Here is a 24,058-nt window from a genome sequence, read left to right on the forward strand (position 1 = left end):
TGACAGAGTAAAAACAAATAAACCCTCCTAACTTTCATTATATACCAATTTTTTTTTTTTGTCATTTAATAAAATATAAGCAAAAGCAGTCTATTAATGTGATAACTGTTTCACTAAAGTTTTATACAGCAATGGATTTCAGTGCCCAGTAGTACCTGTGCGCTCTGGGGGAAAAAAAGTAACCTTTAATCTCCAGAGTGTGGTTTTCAAGTATTACTGCTGCTTTTATTGAAAACTGCACCTCGACGTTCCCTCTCCCCTTTAATCTACAAGCATCTTCTATCTAAAGCAGCATTTATTTGCATGATTACCCAAGCTCAGTTCTTTGGCCCTACATGCTTGGAGGGTGCCACTGACTGCCAAACGGAGCAGATTTGGCGGCGTTTACAAACGCTGATAACGCCTATTGCACCATATGTAGTGGCAGCACTGTGTAGTGCAGTGAGATTGTATTTCTCTCTGTGGTTTCAATTTTCTTTTTATTAAATCTACCCCGAGAGCTTATACAGCTCAAATTGAACAATTAGGCCCCCTTTAGTGGAATTGCCTTCAAATTCCAGATAAACTCAGGGTCAGATGAGAGGGGTCAACTCATTTGAGGCGTTGAGTGACGTTTGCCAAAGCCACAGCAAAAGCCTGAACAGCAGAAAAGGGGTACTGGAAGTCCAGGATGTAGGCGTTGCCATCAATCCTGCCAAACTGCATCACCTATGAAGCAAAATTATACAAAAAGGTACTGTCAATAAAAGGCAAACGAATGACCTTCTCATTATGTGTAAAGATGATTTCTCCCAGTAACCTGATCTGAGCAGATGTCTTACCTGCCTGCCCTCCAGTTCAATTTGAAAGTTCTTGGCTGACTCTTGTGTGACGCGTCCACCAAAATCCAGCTGGTACACCTGTGTGGCTTCATTCCACAGTGGCTGCTTGTTGGCCATGACGTAAACAAACCCCTGGCTGCCCAGTCCTCGGTCTTCTTTCTCATTGGCTTTTCGACACTTGATTTCATCCAGCTCATTGGCAGCCCTCAAGTTCCTTTTATTCTTCCAACCCTTCTTACCGCTCTGACACTGATTAAGGAGCTCATCCCCACTGATAAAAAGCTCTGGTTCACTTTCTGAACTATCTTGGAACTCACTGTTGGCAGTGGCCTTGCTCAGCTTCTTGGTCTTCACTTGCTGTTCTTTTTGTCCTTTCAGCTTCTTCTTGTCTCTTCCTCCCAGCCGTGGACTAGATATAAGGGAGTTGAAATCGCCAAGAGCTCTGCCCTCCTTTTTTGTTTTGCTCCCTTCGGCTAGCTGAGACACATTAGCCTCCTCGGCCCGACCATCCACCCGCTTGCGGTTCTTCTTGGTGAACTTCTCAGACCGCTGTGGCACAGGGCTCTCAGTCAAAGAAAGCACCTCTTGGAAACTTTCCAATGCCTCCGCCACGCCCTCTTGTAAAGCACCGTGACTTTGTAGTTCTGCTGGTGGTGGTAGTGGTGGTGGCGGAGGAGGGGGAGGAGGAGGGGGTGGTGGTGGTGGTGAGAGCACATTTTTGTCTGCTGCCATGTGAGACACTTTGGGTGGTAGTGGTACTGCAGGACTGGGCATAGGAGGACAAGAATTATATGTTCCCCACGGTGTGTGAAGGGCAATGGGAGGTATGGGCAGTCCAGCACAAGCACTTCCTCCTGGGTACAAAGGTGGGAGGGGACAGCAGGCCAAGTTGGCAACATTTGCAGAATAACCTGGAGATAAGACGAGGGTTTCCTCCTGCTGTGAGAGGGGCACAGGCGCCACCACCTCCTTTGGGGAGGTGCAGGGGCGTGGAGACCCAGGGATAGCTTGCAGGTGGGCTCCATTATAGGCAGTTGCAGGTGGGTACTGAAGAGAGATCTGGTAGCCTGTAGCTGCTGCTGCAGCTTGGAATGATGCAGCACTAAGGCTGGTGGGGGACTTTGGAGAAAGGACTAAAGGCATTCTGGTTACATCCAAGTGCTGGGCAGAGCTAAGAATAAGAGGGGGTGGTTTGTGAGGTGCAGGCGGGAGATTAGAGTTCAATGAAGCTGTTCTTTCCTGAGGAACCCAAACCTCCTCTGTTGCAGCTGGGTCCCATTGATATGGGGGTGGGCGTTTAACAACAAGCCCTAATGCCTCATTTCCTCCTAATGCCAGATGCCTCAGTGACTGGTTCAGCGTTTCATCCTCAGTAAATGCTGAATTCACATAATCAGCCCTGTCTCTGTTACTTCCTCCTCCTGCTGCACTCCCAGATCCTTCAAGTGAGCTCATCAAACTATATGAGGACTGGGAGGCTAGAGGAGCTGCGCTGTTGGAGTGAACTATAACTGTGCTGTGTGGCGCTCCATTCCCCAGAGGGAAATCCTGTCTGATAATTGTTCCTCCTGCTATTCCATTGGCGCTCCCTGGTGCAGTGCCTCCAACACTGGACCCACTGCTACACTGACTGCAGGTGTATAAGGCTGTTGGCACCCTCTGCTGGAATGAGGATGTTAGTGCATTATTTTTAGCCTTGGGAGGCAGTGGTCTAGGTGGTTCCAGCATCTGGGAAACTTTGAGTGCTGCCTCTCGGCTGTTCCTCCTAAGGGTTGCATGAATCAGACCACTATCAAGCCTCTGACCAGAGTTCCTCCCAGCCGCATTATTGTGATTGGCTGGGTCAGGGTATGGAGGTGGGTCTCCACTGGGTATAGAATAACGAGGTGCAGTGAGTCTGTTAAGGGTAGCAGAGGTGTAGGGCAGCTGAATTTTCTTGTCTGCTGCAGAGGATGACGAAGTGACCCTGAGAGTGGCAGAGTTGCCAGGTCCTTGGAGAGTGTAGACATTCTGATTGCAGACAAGACGCGTTCGAGGGCGACACACTTCTTCCACATTCCCACTGCTATCAAAGGTTGTTATTCTCTCGTAACCCATTGGTGTGGGATACTGCGCTTGTTGCGAACCTGATGGATAAAGCGAGAAATCTCCCTTTTTCAGGCAAAGATCACCAGGGGGAGGAGTTCCACCTGTGGCCAGTCCTGTTGCAGATAAGGAGTTGGAAACTGCAGAGGCGGCTGACGATGAGGCAGCTGCAGATGCTGCAGCAGCAATGGCTGCAGCCACAGTCCCAGGGTAAGGAGGTGGTGGGTTCATCTTACTGAGCTCTAAAGGGGCACTGAACACAACTGTATCACTGTCAGCCAGCTGGGGAGTTGACCGAGTTGTTTTGATTTTCAGTAAGTGCTCCTGTTCACCCCCCACTGTTCTATCAACAATTAAATCAGCTGGTATGTGAGGAATTTGGATCTGCAGGGCTCCTGGCTGCAGCTGGTGCAGAGCAGCACCTGAGGTTTGGCCTGATGACACGGAGGAGACAGGGATCTGAATCTGAAGCTGCTGCTGAAGCTGCTGTTGAGAATGAAGCTGATGATGCAACTGTTGTTGCAGCTGAATTTGTTGCTGTAGTTGTTGCTGCTGTTGTTGCTGTAGTTGTTGCTGCTGCTGTTGTTGTTGTAGTTGTTGCTGCTGCTGCATTTGTATGTGCTGTTGGAGCTGCTGTTGAAGCTGCTGCTGAATGTGCTGCTGCTGTTGCAAGTGTTGGTGATGGAGCATCTGCTGTTGCTGAAGCTGCTGATGGTGGTGCTGAATTTGTTGATGATGTAGCTGCTGCTGTTGACTTGGTTGTTGCTGTTGTTGCTGTGATGAATGAGATGGTGGAGGTGCAACCATTAGGCGCCCCATTTCTAGTCCCCCAAAAATGACCTGACCAGGACTGGAGTACCTGGTGGGTACAGTGTACTGGGCTGTCAACATTGTATCTTGGCTTTGGTCTGGCCCACTGGCAGATGCTCCAGCAGGGGATGCAGTGGGATTACTTAGAACATCCAGCTGAACGTTCTGATTAGCCAAGAGTGACTGGACCAAACCAATGTTTTGGGCAGGAGACATGGCCTGTGCAGGACTGTGGATAGGGGCAATGGGGATGTTTACAGTGCAAGGAGGGTTGTCATCAGCACCTCCAGCAGGACCTGTGACAGGTAGGTCATCTTCATCCTCGCTGAAAACATTAGGGCTGAAAACAGGCAGGTTGATGTAGTCCATAGAGATCTTGCGCACCTCTGGCAGGTAGATGGTCATCTGTCTAGGCTGCAGATGGAGGAGGCTTGTCTTGTAGATAACTAAGAAGAGAACAAAACAGGTTAAAAACAAAATCAAATTAAGTTATAAACAACAAATATTAGGATCGTGATAGGTTAAGGAGTTAACCGATTACCTGCTCCAAGATTGGTTGGTAAAAATGCAGCCAGCCCCACTATCTTGAACTTTGTCCCCCAAATATTGGATGTGACCTGAGCAAGATAGTTTTGCTGCAAGACAACAAAAAAAAATGCTGTCACTTAAGTGTTAAAATAAACATTTTATAAATTACAAGTAAATAAATAAAACATTTTTTGGAGAAACAATAGGTCTTTACCATATTATGCTGACCTACCTGGCCCACACAGACATCACTGCCAATTGATAGAGAGGGCTATGATCCTTGAAAGGCTTTTCTTCCCAAAATTAATCTGCAATTTACCTGATTAATGTCATCCAGAGGAAATTCTCTTCGAGACAGACTGGGTGAACCAATGGAGGGTTTCCGTATGGGTAAGCGTGGAGACCTGGAGATCTCTTGCGTAGCTCGGGACAGTTTGGGTGATTTTCTGGGGTCAATATTAATCCTGTTGGTAAAGGGACAAACTAAGTCTCTACAGAGAAAGTAGCAAATGAAAAAAAAGGTTTAAGCATGCTGTAAAACAAAACAAAACAAAACAAAAAAAACAATAATTTAAAGTTCTTAGTTAACTTCGAAAGGGTATTTAATTTCAATAGCAGGAAAGTTATAAATGAAAAATCACAGAAATTACATAACTCCATGGACATCGCTTCGTAAATTTTCTACTATCCATACAAAGAATTACTGGATTTTTATCAAAAATAAAATGTTTTTTATATTCTTGTTTTTTGTGAATACTTTTGTAGCCATCTAAAAGAAAAAGACAAATATGATTGTGCATAAATTGCTTCGTTCAGCTCTAATTAAACAAACGGATTAAAAAAAAAATTAAACAGGACAAATTTTCAACACGATTTTCTGTGATTCTCTGCAACTCCCACTTCTTTCTGCTATAGTTCGATTATTTATCACAAGTCAAAGATGTCATAATATTTAACTTTTTTCATTTTAATGAGCACATCTTGATATTTACATAATTCAGTTTTTAAACCAAACACATTTGGTTTTTTGTTATTTGGTCAAAGGGAAAAAAAGCTAGTTTTAAACGTTGTAGGAGTGGAGTTAAATTTACAGTCTAAAGGTGGCTGTCAAAGGTGTTAAAAGTTGTATAAAATTAGAATTTAAAAAATAGAATGTGGGAGACAATTCTCTTGTTCTACAAAAAAAAAAAACATCTAAAATTTACTTTTCATCCTTAATTTGCATTTTCTGAATCCACAGGATGTTTTTACGCAAACGTAACCATTGTACTGCTCGTCATAAATGCCTTGACTTCACTTCAATCATGTTTAAAGTTGCAGTGAACAGGCCATTATTTTTCATTTGACATGGATCGTTGCAGGAAAGTCAATTTAAGATGTAAAAATAAAGAAGAAGAAGTTTGGCACAGTTTTTTGCAGGTCATTTAACTAGTCAAGTTACCTTGGGAGTTTGGGAGATTTACTTCCTCTCGATATCTTTGGAGACTTCTTGCCGACCCAATCGTCACTCAGCTCAATGTCACTAGAGTCTGAGCAGTTACAGCTGTCAATCATCGCTGATATCAAACTGTTGCCATAGATCTCATCTGGGAAAAATATATACAGAAAGTCATTCAGAAGAAATTAAACTTTTTTTATTATGACAAACATCCATCCATCATCTGCTGCTTGTTCCAGATTCATGTCATGGGGCAGCAGCTTGAGCAGGGAGGCTCAGACATCGATTTCCCCAGCCACCTTTTCCAGCTCTTCCAGGATTCCATTCCAGCCAAGAGACTCTCCAGCATGTCTTGGCTCTTCCCTAGAGTCTCCTACCAGCTGGACATGTTCGGTAATCAGATGTTGACTGGTAAACAGAGATTCACCTTGCAGCCCAGCTTCCTCTTTATCGCAATGGACCAGCACATAGTACACAAAACTGCGAAAGCCGCACTGATCAGTCTGTTGATCCAACGCCCTATTCTTCCCTAACTTGTGAACAAAACCTCCCAAGATACTTAAACTCCTCCACTTGAGGCAGCACCTCACTCCCAACCAGGAAGGGGCAGTCCATCCTTTTCTGACCGAGGACCATTGTCTAAGATTTGGAGGTGCTGATGCGAATCCCAGCCCCTTCACACTTTGCTGCACACAAAATGGAGAACACAGCACGAGAATACCAGCAGGACATCTGAAAATAGTAGCGATGGAATCCTGAAGTCACAAAACCGAGCCTTGCCTCCTGATTGCACCAATAAATTCTGTCTATAAAAGTTACGAACAGAATTGGTGACAGATGACAGCACTGTCTGATTTGCACACTAAAGAGGTCCAACTTACTGCTGACAATGCAAACCAGACTTGTGCACCCTTTTATAGGAATTGAATGATCCAAAGCAATGGACCCACAATCCAATTCTCATGGAGCACCAACCACAACATATCCCTAAGAACACAGTCGACAAATGACATACATTGTATACATTTAACCAATCTCCGTGATGATCACTGCTGAAATGCTCATGTTGAATTTTGAAAGAGATCAAGCAAATATACAAATAAGAGTTGCTTCAGGAAATTAGTCTATTGGTATTCTGGCACTGCAAGAGACATTTAGAGAAGTACCATCATTTCCAGACTATAAGCAGATATTTTTTCCACATGCTTTGAACCCCGCAGCTTATACAATGCTGCGGATGATTTATAGATTTTTGTAATTTGACAGGCTAATGAGCTTCCTGCCACTAAAACATTTACCCTCATCACACCCCGGCGCTCACATAGGTGCTTAATACACATCTCTCCTGGGGGGTGGGTCCTCGTGACTCAGTGAGACTACCTGTATAAATAAAGTAAAAAAAAAAAAAATTGGACCGACGAAAAAAAAAATTGGACCGACGAAATTACCAAACAGGTCACAGTGGACCAATGAAATGAGGAGTGGTGGAGAGAACGAGGAGGGGGAACTTGTCGTGAAGGCACAACAAAGTATTCGCAGCCACTCAATATCAGTATGAATCGTGTATTAAAGTGACACTTGGAGCCAAGGTGGGAGGCTTGGATGACTGGTGGCAAGAAATTGTTTACAAAAACTGGTGACATTCAAAGAGCAACTTTTGCTCCAGTCTGCCAGTGGATCCTGACAGAGGAGCAGTTAAAAAAAAATTATCTGCAGGAGGAAGATGAAGATAGCGATCAATGACTTCCTGGTAAAATTTAATGTATGTATTTGTGTATGTTACCGGTATGTATTTAATCAAAAGTTAAAAAAATCTTTCTGTGTAAATATCTCATGTTATAGCGTGGACATCCCACGGCTTATACACAAGTATATATGTACAAAATTATTATTATTGTTTAAATTTAATGGGCGTGGCTTATATTTGGGTGCACTCAATAGTCCAGAAATTACAGCATTTTTATGCTTTCACAAAATTATGACAAAACTACAGGAAACCATGTGAACTCTTTTAGTCAACCCCCTTTTTTAAAGTGATTATAATGCTTCATTTTTTTGTTTGCCATAGACCAATGCCACTCCAGTTAGAGTCAAGTTAATTTATTATTTATTTGATGGACATCAAAGTGTGAATAGACTGGAACCATTTCATGGCTGGCTTCATTTATCACTGTTTAGGGAAGAAGTACGTAGATCTATGACAAAAAAAAAAAACTAAGGGTCATCAGAGCTCCCATTACACAGCTTTTAATTAACATGGATCCAATCTGCCTTCTGCAGCTTAAACACTCACTGTGTGCCGAGTCAGCAGAATATGGAAAACTACAGAAGGATGCCAGAAACACAGTGAGCAGCTGCACTTGGATTTTCAAGAATAGATCATTTGAAATAAACAAGTATTTTAGAAAACAAATTGTAATGAGTTTTGACTTATCAGAACATCAGATCATGATGCTTTTGTAATCATCAAACTGAAGGGTTTGCAATATCATGTATTCTTGAACTAAATTAATGACATGAAATAAACTCAGTCCTACCTGTTTTACCATCTGACTTTGGGTCCATGATGACAAACTCTGGACGCAGTTTACTTATCCTTCGGCCCTTCAGGATAGGCACCAGACCTCCTAGGTACTCCAGATACAAAGTATAGCATGGCCCTCCCACTTCAGGGTTATCCTCAGTACGCTTCATAGTGCAGTGCAGTCGCTCGTTCCCAGACGTTGGGTAGCTCACAAAATCACGCATGTTATTGGGATCTGGAATCGGGGGCTGGAAAAGTGACGTTAAAGCAAAATATAATAACATATACACCAACCATTAACACAACAGGTTTTTTTTTCAGCTCAATAAAAACTTGAAAACCAATCATCTTAAAAATTCATCACGAATATTGATCAGGTAAAATTTGACAAAGCTCTTCACAGTTTTTTTCAAGGCTTTGAGGGATTTTGTCCCCTTCAGTGCTGAGTTACCTTAATGGTGGGGATAAAAGCAGCAGTGACGTAGGAACAAAGACGAGAAGGCATGGTGAGCTTGGCAACATCCTTTTCCTCCTTTACTGCTGTGGCAACAACTTGCTGGCAGAGTAGCTGAAGCGACGCAACACGGTGCTCCACTCGCACAACGTAGAGCGCCGGGCCCGATGCCAGAAATAGACGCGAGTCCCGGTGACCCCAACAGAGCGTAGTGATGGGGCGCTGCGGTGGGAAGGAGACGATAAGTTATCACACAAGGTTGGTGTCAAGGGGCTGAATGTTAAAGTTTTTCACTTTACTGGCTAAAATTCTTTCTGAGTTTGTTTCTTTTTCAAGATGCATCACTTCTATATAATTTTGATCAGTGACAAACAAAATGTGTGAATAAATAAAAAGGTTTACGTCAAATAAAAGTTTTATGCTGGTAGTTCATTTTTAGTCCACAGTAGTCTGTCCTTGAATTTTGGAAAGTCGTAAAATTGTTGAATGTCAGAAAGTACAAACTGAAACATCTTGACCAAACGGTCATGGTTTATAATCAAATAAGTAAAAAAAAAAAAATGCATTAAATTTCTTAGAGAAGTGTCTGAAAATTTACTTTACAAAATCAATGTTTTAAATGACTCACTTTGTTCTTCCAGTGGTTATTTTTGATTAACGCATCCTTTAATAAATAATAAATACATAATATAGTATTAGATTTAGTTATAGGACATAGTTTGTTAAAGAGAAAAAAAAAATCAATCAGTCACAGATTTAAGAAGACTCTCAACTAAAACAAACTAAACTAAAAGTAAAAAAAAATTAAAAAATACATCAGGGACTTTATATTAAAGGGATCCATGATTAGTTGTCACAATAGACTTTATTTGAGAAATATTTATTTTAGATGTAAAAACAATACAGTAAAAATATTGTAGGCCATTTAGTTGTTATAAAATTGAATAAAATATTGTCACACGGACGTCGCCATGTTGTTTAAGCTGCAATGCATTCTGGGTAAATGAAGTATGCTAGGTCCTGTAGTGCTAGCTCCATCCAGCCAAAACAGCTATGAGTAATGTTACTCCTTTTCAGTTTGAACCAGAGCAGATTTCCTGTTGCAGTTAGAGCTCATCACCTGTGCAGGTGTGTCGAGAGTGTAGGTGTGTTCTCCAAGAACATTGTAGAACTTGACAATAGCATTCCTGGTGGGAAGGGGACAGGGGGTTTCAGGAGAAAGGGGGGTTCTCTCCATCCCTGCCACAGCCAGGAGATCTCCCTGAGAGCACCACAGAACTACAACATCTAAAACACAGGAGACAGAACAAATTTTAATCAGCATGAACATAATTCAGGCATTCTCTAGATCTCACAGAAGCTGTAAAGAAACCAACAAGTAATTGAGCTACATAAAACACATAAAAATACAAAGCCAGTGGAGCATTTATGTGAATAAGACATTTATGCACCTTTTAAACCAGTGTGGATGAGGGTGGGTGAGAGGTCATCATAATTGTTCATCAGGCTGATGTCTCCAGAGGTGAAGCTGACTGTTAGTAGAGGTTTCTGGCTGTGCACTAAGAGACAAAGGACAAATGTAAGTTAGACAGCAAGTGTGAGAGTTCTTATAAAAAGAATACTCAGTGATGCTTTTCATTAGTTTGTATTTTACAGAAGCTTTGAGTTTGCCTTCTGGTCAATTTCAAACTCAAAGATGTTGCACAGAATAAGAAAGAACACAATCACAGCACGTACCCAGGGCACTCACCTGTTGTTCAAAGAGCATGAACTTAATGCTATGCATAATTAAGATTGATCAAAATTAATTATACAGGCAACACTGGTCTCATTTTTTCAGTCTCAGAGGTTGATTTTTAGCACATTTATCACCTACAAGTTCTTTCACCAAGACATTAAAAAGGAGTTCATTAATATACACTGTTTTACTTAATGAAATGTATTATTTATTCTTTATAATTTAGTTTTTAGGTATTTATCAGTACATACTTAGGCTTAAATATTCAACGCTTACCACAACTATGATCTGACCTATGGTTTAGGGTAGGTATGTGGCTGAAGTGGCCTAATTACAGGACAAAATTATTATGTCCAACTACGATAGGACACTGCTTCTTTAAATTACTGTAACATGTTATGTTTTGATTGGTCAGTACTACCTAGAGAACATGACAGTCGACCAACAAGACTTCCATCCATATCTAGGATTATGAATTAAAGAAAAGCTAAAACAAAAATCTCCCTCAAAATAATTCTCCAAATTTCATTTCAGAGTTTGCACCTCTGCCAGCTACATCACCTAATATTTAGATTTATACAGAAAAATTTACCTCTGTTAATTACCATAGATAAATATGATGCAACTCTAAATAGGATGAAATAATTTTAAAAAATGAAGCATAATGCAGTAATGATGTGAACATTAGTGATAATTTTTATGGAACAATAAATTCTTATTGAATGATTTAAGTAGTTAGAGCATAATCAGTGTTCCAGCTCAAGCAATAACTTTTCAGCTTTACTACTCGGCCTGTGGTGAAAGAAAAGGAAACAAACAGCAAAGTGGTTGAAAGACAGACCCACAAAGACATAAAATGGGCAAGCGGGAGTAATTATGGTACCAATAAAACGTGCATGTTATTTGTACTGGTAAAATCAAAAAGTGAAAGCGATTGAAGAAATACATTTTTCGCTTCTGGTTGTACTTTAAAAGTTATCTTTTTCACTTCTCAAGCTTTATGAAATGAAAATACACAATGCCTGCAAGCTCAGCACTACAGATAATTTCCTATGACTAACTAAAATTGTGCAGATATTTAAATCAAAATCTTATGCTTAAGAAAATACATAAAAACCTGTAAAGTGCTGTAAAGAGAAGTCTCAGTCAAATTATTTTAACATACCTTCAGATAGAAGTACTCCAAATAAAACCCTTTCGAAGATAGATGATTTTTAATGACAATTAATATTAATAGACCGACTTTGTTGAAAGGGTGGAAGGAAAAAAAAAGCATCCTAAGCCTTATAGGTGAGACAATGAAATGTTTGCTTTGTTTCCCTTTTTACCTCTATATTTTGTTCCTGGACACAAATGAACCAGGAATTTTGAGCTTTATATGTTGTATCCTCATATGTTGTTCATTGGTGAGCTCATGGAAAGACTTAAGTTTGAAGGTGAAGAACAGATTCAAGGATGAATTTATGTTCAGACAAAACTTTAAGATACCTTTAGGTGGAGTGTAATCATCAGAGTCTGTGTCACTCTCACTGCTGTCCTCCACCAGGAAGCTGGGGTAGTTCCAGGACATGCTGACAATACCATCCGACTCATGCAGCAGTATGTGGGCCAGCATCCGCCCGTGGCAGTCCATCACTATGACCTGTCCGTCCGCAGTACCAAACAGCACCTGTGGAAGAAACGGTGCAATATTATGGTACTTGGAAAAATACGGACAATAAAAAAGAACAAGGAAATAAATAGAATAACAAAAAATGAAATGGTTTCACTCAGAAAAGAAAAAAAAACAACAACCAAAAACAGAAAATAAACAATTAAAGATTCATTAAAAATGTTGAATTAAACATAAATAAGGGCACTGAACAAAAACAGCAGCATACATGTATACACACTAAAGTATATATAAACAAAGCCTAAAAAATAGATTTGAAACAGCAAATGCTTGCTGTCATTTATAATAAGCACTTTCAGACTGTAACTCTACCATATAAAAACCAAGAATAAATACTCAAGTTAGCAAAAAAAAAAAAATCTAAAACTTTACTTTCTATTAGTAAGGATGATAAGGCATTTGAGACTAAATGGTCGATCTTTTAAAAAGTGTTTTAATTATTACCTAAACAGTATAAATCAGGGGTTCTCAAACTTTGTGTTCAGGGACCCCTTACAGGGGAGAAAAGTTTCAGGGACCTCCTCATAACCCTGATGTTTATTAAATAATTGTATTCAATTTGTCTCTTTAATGCAATGGAAATATTTGTGTAACATAAATACTTAAGACCTGTTCTTTAATAGTGTTAATACAATTTTATACGTTTAAACACAGGGTATTTTTCATTCAAGACACACTAAATTAACAACATTTTTAAGTTCTACTTCCAAAAATTACAGTGTTGAGAAAATTACCAGTATCAAAAACCACTTTAAAACCCACCTATTTCCATAATGAACATAAATGTATTGCAATTTCTTCAAGTTACCACAGAAAACTCTTTACATAAAACTGAACAGAATCAAAACAGCAGTCATACCACATAACAGGCTTCATTTGTAAACTGATCGATGCCGGAACGCATCTTTTTCTGGGGGTCCTCCCCCAGAAAAGTTTGAATAAAGTAGATGCAATTTCCTGCATTTTGGTGCATTTTAACAGGTTGTTAAACATCTACGTGCTTGTAAAAAAAAAATACAAATATTAAAAAAGTAAAAGTTTTTTTTTTCGGACCCCCAAGCACCAGCTTGTGGACCCCAGGGGGATCCAGGGACCCCAGTTTTAGAACCACTGGTATGAACAATAAAACTTTGTGTCCATCTACTGAGCCTTAAACATATGCATCCACCATAATTTCAACATTAATATTAAGTCTGATTAGATATCATCTGTGCGTGGCAAACATTGAAATCCTAACTATGCGTTTGTGGGTCTGAATGTTACCTGCTGGTCATCTGGAGTCCAGATTCCACAGGTAATCTGGCTTTCCAGGTTGATCTCAGAAGACCAGTGTCTCTGTCCGCTGACAGAGCCCACCAGGACAAACCCATCCCGATATGAGATGAGAGCCTGCGTGCCGTCATGTGACCAGGTGAAGTCACTTACCTACATGGGTGAGTAATGAGAAAATAAATCCATTTCAGAGTCCAGCTACTGATGACGTATAACAAATTAAACAGAATTTTATGCAGTGCCTTGTCCATTTTAGAGATTTTTGCAACTAAACAATTTAACAGATGTATTATTATTGTATTTTTTTACTTTTACTGAGTTACATGATTATAGTACCAAACTCAGTTTTCAAATATGAAGTTTTTTCTTTGTCAAATCAACAAACAGAAAGAAATAACAACATAACTTCAATGCTTAATTTATGAGGTAAACTAATGCAATTACCTGTGTCTGCCCATTAGCAAAAAAAGCTCATGAACCACTGGACAGATGTTATTGAAACTGAGAAATGAATCATTGGATGTATATCTGACTAAATTCTGGAGTCAATCAATTCAAGATGGCAGCCATAGCTAATCAACCATAGCAAATACAAAACTGATATAAATTCTGTCAATTTTATAGATATTACGCTAAAATTTGAAGCCGTAGCACCCGAGTCTTCCTCAACACATGTTCTGAGCACTAACTAACACTTGAGATTTTAGTTTGAACTTAAGTATGAAAGGTGGCACGTGATGCACATTCCTTCAAGGAATGCTTGTTAAGAAAGTTAGTACCATATTTAGATTATTAATAGTGAGATTCTCAGTCAAGTCAGTCCTATCCTTTGGCATCCTGTTAGTTTTGCTCTCACAAATGTTTTATTCAAGTTCACCGGCTTATTTGATTTTCAGATGTTGAAAATGATGTTGTTTAAGAGTTTTTTCCCCCTTCTTTGGCACACTGTCGGTTCAAACTAAGTACATTTGAAAAAGTTAAAAATGCATTTGAAACTGCTGACATACATCTTGATGGCATTCTGCTCTTACCTGAGCTCCACGGTCGTTGACGAGCTCCACAGACCAGCGGCCCTCATACTGAATCCAAACAAAAATCCCTCCATCTGTATCACAGGTGGCCAGTTTCTGGAAAGGTTCATTCCACCGCACCAGTACCACCTTTAGGGCGCATACAAAAATAACACAAAGAAACAACAGACAAAATATTTAGATGAATTTCTTAATAATTTGCAGACAAATATTCAAACATGCTCATTCAAGTCTTTTTTTATGCAGAAATCAACTTAGCAGAAGAGCTTGAAGATATTCCAAATTATCAACAAAGAATCCATCGACAGGCTCAGTTTGAGTCTTTCAAGAGAATAATCTGCTGAATGTCAAAAATAGAGACAGTAACATCTAAAACCTAAATTAAGAATCATGTTAGATTTAAAATTTAAAAAGAAAAAAAAAGGAAATATTGGGTTAACCTAATTCTGAGTAGTCACAAACTATCCAAAAATAATCCAGCACGTTACAAAACAATTTTATATTCAGTTCATCAGGTTCATAAGAATGAGCATTTTCTATTAACTCTTTCAAGCTATGTGATAACAACTTAAAAAAAAAGCTTGCTCCTACTGTGTTTGTTTTAAGTCAAAGTCCGTTTTTTTTTACCATTTTATGTTTAGAGCACTTCATTTGTTCACATGTACATTTTTCAATAACGGTTAAAAAGAAAGCAACAATAAAATATGCAGTGGAAAAGGAGTTAAGTAAGACGCTGAGAGCACCGACGCTTCGCTCGCAATCCCCTCAGAAAATATACAGCGCCTGTAAACGTGCAGAAAGACAGGCAGCTTATACCAGAGTTGACTCAACTATACAAGGATTTGTTTTCCCTGAGCGATAACGCAGACGGATTGTCACTGGCCTCAAGTGTAAGATGCAGATGAAGAGGGCTTTAAACACAGTGGTACAACAGAAAGTATCAAACTATTTATAACCAGTTTTGTTGACGCTGTCACCATCATTAAAGATGCCCAATATGCTTCTCTCCTCTCTGGTCTCGTGTAGCGTGACTCAGCCTATTCCCAGAGGAGTAATCCTAAGAAAAGAGCAGCTCTGCTTTCACTGACTGAAGCACGTGGGCTTTTCACGCTTAAATACACAACACAGGACAGGGTTTTAGTGAGGCTTAGGCTCTCGGAGTGCTACTTCAGTAGATCAGTGTGTGTGCTGGATGAGCCAACCAGTCTGCCCCTCGCATTTTAAAAACAAAGAACACATCTTTCCCTTATTCTTGTGCAACACATTCACTGTCTGTCTATAAAATAGGAATTAAAGGTAGTTGAACAACCTAAACGCTGCTTTTTTTCAATTAAAAAAGGTAAAGCTTGATAACTTAACAGAAGCTCATGTTCTTTAAAGATACAGAGAAGATATCAAATAATTGTTAAAAAACGCATCTCTAAAATTTCCAGATGTTATTAAACCACACAGGACTTGTAAAAGGCATAAGGTCGATATTCTAAATATTACAACATAATTCATAAGAACAATGAAAAAGGCAATCTTAGGTTTGCACATGCCATGTTTCACGTGAATTCAAATTTTACTAGTCGCAAAGAGTTGAGCCTGAACGGTGAATGTACGCTGTTGTTGTGAGACAGCCTGCAAAGGGGACAGCTGAGCACCTCAGTGACACAGCGATCAGGGAGATCAGACATCACATGGAGACAGACAAGATAAGAGCGAGACACCGCAGGACAACAAGGGACCAAAGACAGATCACAGAAAAATCGAACGAACACGTGAAAACACAAAAACACGCTTCTCTTGAACAATTTATCATAGTGAAATACAGGGACTATTGTCCACGTGTTTGTGAAACCTTGATTATAAAGTTAAGCAGCATAATCCAAATCAATCAGATACACAGAACAGAAAAAAAACTTTGGCATAATAGTTTCTGTTGGTAGAGCCAGATGGTCCAACAGAACGACTGCTCTGCAAGCAGGCTGGTCAAGTTATTGACTCCTGTGGGTGCAGTTTTAGGAAAATCTACTGACCCTTGCAGCTTCACAGAAAAGCCCAATCAAATCATGAGAGCTTGGTGTTGCACTGATGTCAGCAGGACTGAAAGGACACTGACTGTGAGATGTCACAGTGGTGTAATACTTGCTCAGAATATTTTGCAAACAGGTTGATATTTTTTAAATGAGCTACAAGAAGTATTTAAAAAATGGCTTACTATTATGAAAAAACTCAATAGCCTTAAATTATAATGATGATTAAACAATGTTGACTGAAAAACTGTAGCAGCTATGTTGGATTTTGGGACAAATTTGCCAAGAATTGTTAAAAGTTAGTTCTTACCAGTTAATGTGATGTAAATATTGAATTCCTAGAAACAAGCAAGAAGAAAATAGACCCCATTGTCTCTACAACTCTACTGCTTTGTCTGTTCTGGGTCTGACGAGATATTAAAACAACAGTCAAAGATAATCCCTTCGATCTGCTCGTACAAGAGCAAGGAAGTGTGAATGAGCAAAGCGAAATAGATGAATTTGCAAAGTGACAGTGGAGATCCTTCAGGGAAGGACAGATTTCATCTACTTTGAGCTGGGAATGCGATGTACTCTCCCCCGGCAGATCCGGTCTTCTTACTGAATGTCAAACCGAGGCAAACGTAAGCAAAGTGCCAGAGTTTAATTTCTGTCCAAGTTTTTGAGCTCGTTTAACTTCTGTCTTCTCACATTTTTTAGAACTATATGTTAGACAAGACAGAATGGTGTAAATATAGTACATTTATTTGACTAAAAAACTAACCTGCCATGTACAGGCTACAGCATTTCTGTTGGAAATTTTGAAGCGAGCAAGCAAATACGCCTAGAAGCTGAGGTGGCAGCTGAGCAATAAGGTTACGCAACACGTCTTCTCTAAGGATGGATTACCGCAGTAAAGCCATTACCATTAAGTACATTTTGTGAGACCATTGTAACGCATGAACAGGTCATGTACGATTCAAACCTCAGCAGGGCGTCTATTGTCAAGAGGTCAGGTGGAGAAAGAACAGCAGGCAGAACTCAGACATGTATACGACACGGTAGCCACCAGAGCAGAGTGTTGGACAACTGGCTTTCTTGTCTATTCAATAAAGCTGTGCAGTTCCCAGATCAGTGTTAATTCTTGCACAAGTCACCTACCAGAGATCTAGACTTATTTATTCATGTGACTTTGGAAGCAGTAAAAAGAAAGAAAGAGAGGGAGAATAAAAAAACTTGTCACACAGTTCAAGTTAAAAATAAGGAACATAGGAAAATATACTGGTAGGGGTTTATTTTAAAGCCATACGAATTGTCTAAATGTGCAATTTGTTCAACGTTCTGAATATTTATGCACAGTCTATAATATAAATTACTACTAAACACGGCTCGTTCACTACCAAACGTCTATTGTTTAATTTAGAAAAGTGAGCGAAATCATCAGTCGGGTTTCGTTTCCAACGGTGGTATGTTTACATTCAAACATTGATGAGTACAAGTCCAACAGTCTCAGTGCACAGCGGATATCGAGTCGGTAAAATAATCCCAGAATGTAAACGGTGTCCGTGGGAGAACAATGGAATCAGAGACACCAGCTCGAAAGCAATAAGGTAAAGCTCTTCTCTCTTCTTCTGAAAAGCATTGTGACTAAAAGCAGTAAGGATGAAAGTCAAGAGAAGTAGACGTTAAGAAATGGAGCATTAGGTGGAGAGCGTTGAAGCAAATGTTGGAGCCAAGCTCAGATGAAAATGAGCTGTGCAGAGATATTCTGAACATAACTGATCTCCAAATTTAGTTGTAAATAAAGGTGGGGAATATATGACATTATCCAACTAAATTCTTTGAATTACATTAACTGAACCTCAAACAATCGTTTGCTGTAGAAATTTTGTTTGAAACATAAAAGTTAAAAAAAAAAAAACAGTATTTTGACATAATATGGATTTAAATCTTTAAATTCAGTTCTCTTAATTGAATGAAATTCCCTTCTAAACCCACGTCACATAAGGATTAATTCAGTGTGGAACATTTTAGTGCTGCTACAGTATACTTCTGTTGCTGCTTAGAGCCAAAGGCATTTAGAGTAGAGCCTTCTCCACTGCAAACTACATGTAAATGAGCTGCAAAATGTAATTTATACAATACTCAATATTTTGTTCATTGTACAGTCGTGTTTAAAAATACATAAATATACCACTAGTGAACAGAGTAAGTTCTAAACTTTTAGTACTATCCGATTTGAGATTGAATCGAAAACGTTGCTCTCTCAGCAAAACGTGTATTCAACTATTTTATATATGAAAGAATTATAATTAGAAAAGAATCACATTTTTCATATTCAGTATGCAGCATCACATATATAATCACATGATAAAATGTAAAAAATGTCTGCTGCATTTATTTTTCATTTCAGTCTTGATCGACTGGAATGCCTATTACCCGGTAAAAGTTTTGATAATTACAATTACGATTAGGGCATTAAGGCACAATTTTTTTGTATTTATATACTTTTTTCCAAGCTTTTTTTTTTTTTAATAATTCACAATGTTCAGTCAGGTCATCTGGACGGTTTCTTTTTTTTTGCTGAGACGTTTTGTCCTTCATCCAAAAGGTCTTCTTCTATCTGAGGAGCCACCAGACAAACTCTGTACCCACAATCAGCACAAACATAGTGGGTCAAACAGTTTACTGGTGATAAGATGGTTTCTGGGGCCTGCCCTCTCCCCTGTCAAATCCTCTGAAGCAGCCACGCCAAAGTGGTTCAAAACACCAAAGTCCATGCTCAATAATCCAGGTAAAAATCTAACAATGTTCAGTCAGGCCATCTGGATGGTTTCTTTTTATTTGCTGAGACGTTTGTGAGGTGGCTTCTCAGATTGAAGAAGTCCTCTGGATGAAGGACGAAACGTCTCAGCAAAAAAAGAAACCAGATGACCTGACTGAACATTGTTGGATTTTTACCTGGATTATTGAGCATAAACTTTGGTCTAAAAATATTTTTCAATAGTCATAACAATTACATTTTCATTAAGGCACTCAGATTTCAGCATACTAAGACGATAAAAACAATACTTTTGTAATGCTGCATTGCAAGACTTGTTAAATTGTCAATTAAAACAAGTGCAGCGTGCTTATAATTGACCTATGTGGGCCTTGTTTGAGTAAATACTCAAGTTGACACCAGGAACACAACCATCTTGCTTGAATAAACTTTAATGCATCTATGTGGTGCTGTCACGCTCCACACAGTGGTGTAAGCTTTGCAACAGAGACAAACAGTTATGGCTCAGACATACTGCCAGTTTTAACATGTGCTTATATTTAACACCTTGTACAAAGTTGACACACGGCATCTGCAGCGTAGTTTTCAAGGCTTACCCTAAAACTGCCATTTTTCTCAGGACCTCACTATCTGGAGTCTATGTTTATGGGACATGCGAGTACATGAACTTTTTTCCCGTTATTTGCATCAGTTAGCATAGAAGCAATTTTCTACCGAGTCTAATATTTCAAGATATAAAGAACAAACTGCAACTGCCACCATACCATGATGCGGCCTTGTATTGCATTTTACAATGAAACCTGAGTAACCATGCTGCATTAAAAATATGGTGAAATAAGATAGGAAGGAGGACAAATGTTTATAAAGTTACATGACCTAAAAAGATTGTCTGGCATTTGAATAATATAACAGAAGACTGCATAATGGGTAGGACAAGACAACAAAACATGTTTGTATTCCCACCAATTTGTAGTGTCCCAACCTCTGGATGCAGATTAAACCGGAATGTAATTTAAGCTCCTATTCCAGACACTGACACAAACAACAGAAATATCTTTAACCACCTGCTCAGGTCTCAACGAACGTCAGACAGATTAGGAATCTAGAACCAAATGTCCAATAAGAACCATGCTTTCTTGAGAAAACAAATCTATAAATCACAAGGAACAATGGTTAAAGATGAGATTTATACATTTACTAAAGATCTTGGATGACTTTTTTCCCCTCCATCAAGAGGAGTTATTTTTTCCCATTTCTGTGCTCTTGCTCAAAACATGACGACATGAGCTAAATTGTGTAACGGGACACACAAAGTCAATGAAAAGTGTACAATGACAATGCTGACGCCTAAAGGACAGTTCTGTTGAGAGATGGAACTGCATTTTAAAGCTGAATTTGCAGCTTTTGAAGACAAAGAAAGGGTAAACAAACATCTTGAAGAAGCTATTTTTAAACAGTTTGCTTGAAAACTGCATTCTGTCTTTGTCACGTCAGAAACATGACGAAAAAGTGTCGCATTTTGTAAATTATGGATAAAAATGAAGAGTATAAAATCAAAATCTGAAAATGCACAAACTGTAAGGTGCATTATCAATGTGAGCTATAAAATCTATTAAAATTAAAGCAGCTCTAATCCAAAGGGAGCTATACTTGAATCAGTGCAAAAAAAATGAAGTCATATTCAATATGAAATATAAAATAAAGGGAAAACTGTTATGCAAATTTGACCTTCTCCAAACAAAATAAAACAACAACAAAAATCAGTTCTACTGAATTCATGCTTGGACTGAATTCAAGTGGGCAGAGTTAAATGACATTTTGTTGTTCTTCAGTCACTTCATGCAGGGATTCATCCACTCCCCTCAGCTGCCTTATGGAACGCTGACACAGCACGTTTCACCATCTGACCAGCAGCTACACCCACTAAAAGAGAAAACACAACCTGCGTGCAGCCCCGTTTGTGCCAGCCTTGTTACACGCTCGGCACAAAATTTGGCTCAGTCGTCACACTCAGGAGGATCTAGTCATACAATTAATTGGATCTAACAATTTGGGCTCAGTGCATTAGTGATGGGAAACTTTAAACATGTGGTATTATTAGCAGCACCTGAAACTAAAGCTCTGTAAAGTTTCCACTACAAGCAGCAGGGAGGGCTGGTGCTGGACTGTTAATTCAGTGAGAATATGCCAGTCCTGCCAAACACAACGAATAAATAAATTTGAATTACTGCATCTTGAAAAGCGGTTGAAACTTGCCTGCTTAACCGTTACTGCACAGTAAAAACAATATAACAAGTCTGCCATAAGCACATTTTTGCTTTCGATATTGTTTTCAGGAACTTCGATGCACTAAACAATTTTAATCACGACATATTTGTAAGAAAAAAAAAAAAAGAAAAACTGTACTTTTTCCAACAGTTTAAAATTTTTTTTTGCCTAAATCGACTGTAGATATGTTTTTATTTAAACCACTTACCTCACTATTGTGTCCTCTGAGGTTGAAGTTTACTCTCTGTGGGCTGGACCGGTCTCGTCTGCAGTGGCTGGATGTGAATGTGACCCCGACAACTCCACGACTGTTCCCTGTAGCGAGCCAGCCCTCCTCGTAGTACCGCTTTCTGCACACCGGTTTTTCCTTCTCGCTCTTGGGTACCCGGCCCTTCCAGGACAGGCACAGGATGTTGGAGTCGCTGCAAAGCACCGGGCCATGCTCCACAGCAGCAAACATACCTGCAGCTTTCTGCACCCCTTGATTAAATTTTAAAAAATCCAGAGGGAGGTTCTTCGCAGGGGGTTGAGAACCGTTAAGAGCACCTCTCCTCCACTGAGGTCAGCAGTTCAGTGTTGGGCATGAGACAGTTAAACTGGTGCATAGTACAACCCCTTTGCCATCAATCAAAACTCTCCCATAAGCCCCAAAAAGATCAAAACAGCAGACTTCAGCATCATAGGGTTAATGGTGTCACATAATCAAAAGGCACTCAAGACATTGTGATGATCAGTGAGTTGCCTTGATAGTGCAGTTTTAATGGCAAGGCAAAAAAGTGAAGAGAAACAGAAGTTAGAAATCCACCGTGGCAAAGTCCAAGTTCATTTGAGCAGATCCAACACCATTTCATAAACTCAAAAAAAGGTCATCACAAGTCATACCCAACGGTGCTTCCAGTTGATTTGAGTAATGTTTTTCTCCAAGTCACTGTCTCTTTGTCCTACGCATTTATTCCCAGTAGTGTACTTGCAGAGAAGGAGAAGGGACTCCTGTCATCAGCTGTCAGCCAGCAGGGGAGACGCTTCTCCGGGGAATGTCATGTCAGCCCGCCTGCCTTTTCAAGCAGCCTTTGGGGTTCCAACCAGGGCTGCGGGGTAATAAAAAAAAATGCCATCACACACAAACTAGAATTATCAGTGTGTCTGAGCATAGCAAAATGAAAATTTAAGTGGTTGTGACCACATAAATACTCACCTGCCGTCCAAAGCCATAGATTTGAATATTAATTCACCTGCCTAAAATAGTTTCTCACCTCTTGGCAGCCAGACTCTTTTTACTGCTTCGCAAATGGATGTTAAATTAGTGAATTATCTGTTTTAGAAGAACAACGAATCACGTTAGCCTTTGTTTCAGTGGGACAAGAAACTTTAAGCTCAAGCTTACTTAAATCATGAACAAGAGGTAAATAATGTAAACAAGAGCAGAAACACAAAACTAACAAAGAAAAGGGGCGCCTATTAAGACACATTAAACAAAGGATGCAAAAGAGACGCTGAATTTTGAAATGACACCCAGAGAACAATTACTGAGACGACGAATCGACTTTATTATGGTGTGGGAGAATCAGAACCAGAAATCCAGACTTGCTGTTCACAACAATGCAACAGACTGAATTAGCATACAGCGACGAGGGGGAGCCACAATAACAAAGACACAAAAGCACCGACTTTACAGACAACAGAACAATTCCTACTGAAGCTTTAGACACCATGTGAACACATCCATCACCATTTTCACCAAAAGATGCCTGCTAGCTACAGCTAGCTGTGATGATGTATCAAACTCCGAACACATCCAGAATTAATATTTTATTTTTGTTCGTTTCCAAACTAACCGTGTCTCCTTTGTGTTGAAACGTTAACCTTGCCCGGGTAAACAGTCTAGCAACGGCATGTGTCGACCGGAGCGATATGTGCTAGCAGAGCCATACCTCGAGCTCCATCATCGGACTCTCTCCGTCCAACCGCCGCTGTTCAGTAACTGTCGCTAACGGCTAATAGCACTAGCCGACGGTTTATCCTGGTTTTTATTCAACGTTAAAATTAAACAATTTGATAAGTAACAACCAGCGGGCGATATTTATGACTAGGCGTGGGAATAAAAGCCGTCTTGTCGTCAAAAAAGCCGCACCAACGGCCGGAGGACTCTTACCTCGGCGCTGTGCGTGGAGTGTTACCGCTCCCTCTCTGGCTGCCTGGAGGAGCCGCTGTACAACAGAGGCTGGGCCCGGACAGCTGTGCCACGTGACGGGCACGTGACTCAGGCCGTTGAATTATTTATATCAACAACTACAGCGGCTTAACTTTGATCTTTCACGTGAGGCTAAAAATACAAATAAGGCACGCTTTGAGTCGTTCCCTCCGCTCTCCAACCTACAGAAACCTACAAGACATTTATAATATTTATACAAAATACACACTACAGTATTTACAATAGAACAACTTTTATTTTTTAAATTGGGTAAACTTATTAAAATATACTGCTCTGTCTCTATATCAAGACTGTCCTTGCTTTATTCTATTGTTTTGTTAATAATTATCCACCTGTATAATTTAAAAACACCTAAAGTCCAATTTTTTTAACCTTTTTTTCTTCCACTCACATACATACATTCAACTGTTATTTATACAGGTTAAT

The 24,058-nt window shown here is 39.6% G+C and overlaps 1 protein-coding gene across 1 annotated transcript; it reads right to left on the bottom strand.

The window, feature by feature from the left end:
• Positions 1–591: 591 nt before the first annotated feature.
• Positions 592–22,080, bottom strand: tulp4a (TUB like protein 4a). Its single transcript, XM_037685495.1, has 13 exons — positions 21,629–22,080; positions 14,374–14,502; positions 13,334–13,495; positions 11,887–12,067; positions 10,112–10,219; positions 9,781–9,947; positions 8,658–8,882; positions 8,220–8,454; positions 5,686–5,830; positions 4,564–4,708; positions 4,258–4,351; positions 822–4,162; positions 592–708 (listed from the first exon to the last, which is right to left on the bottom strand). Exons 1-13 carry the CDS (start codon positions 21,878–21,880, stop codon positions 592–594), a joined length of 5,301 nt encoding a protein of 1,766 aa, XP_037541423.1. The 5' UTR covers positions 21,881–22,080.
• Positions 22,081–24,058: the final 1,978 nt, after the last annotated feature.

Source organism: Nematolebias whitei, chromosome 12, assembly GCF_014905685.2.
Source record: "Nematolebias whitei isolate Nwh7 chromosome 12, NemWhi1, whole genome shotgun sequence".
In the NCBI taxonomy this organism is placed as follows: Eukaryota; Metazoa; Chordata; class Actinopteri; order Cyprinodontiformes; family Rivulidae; genus Nematolebias; species Nematolebias whitei.

What these genes read in the sequence shown, in the direction of transcription:
- tulp4a (XM_037685495.1), bottom strand. Translation starts at nt 21,880, where the DNA reads ATGTTTGCTGCTGTGGAGCATGGCCCGGTGCTTTGCAGCGACTCCAAC. An exon ending in CATCCACACTGGTTTAAAAG is followed by an intron (nt 9,948 to 10,111) that starts GTGCATAAATGT and finishes CCTGTGTTTTAG; the next exon opens with ATGTTGTAGTTCTGTGGTGC. An exon ending in ACCAACCAATCTTGGAGCAG is followed by an intron (nt 4,163 to 4,257) that starts GTAATCGGTTAA and finishes TTCTCTTCTTAG; the next exon opens with TTATCTACAAGACAAGCCTC.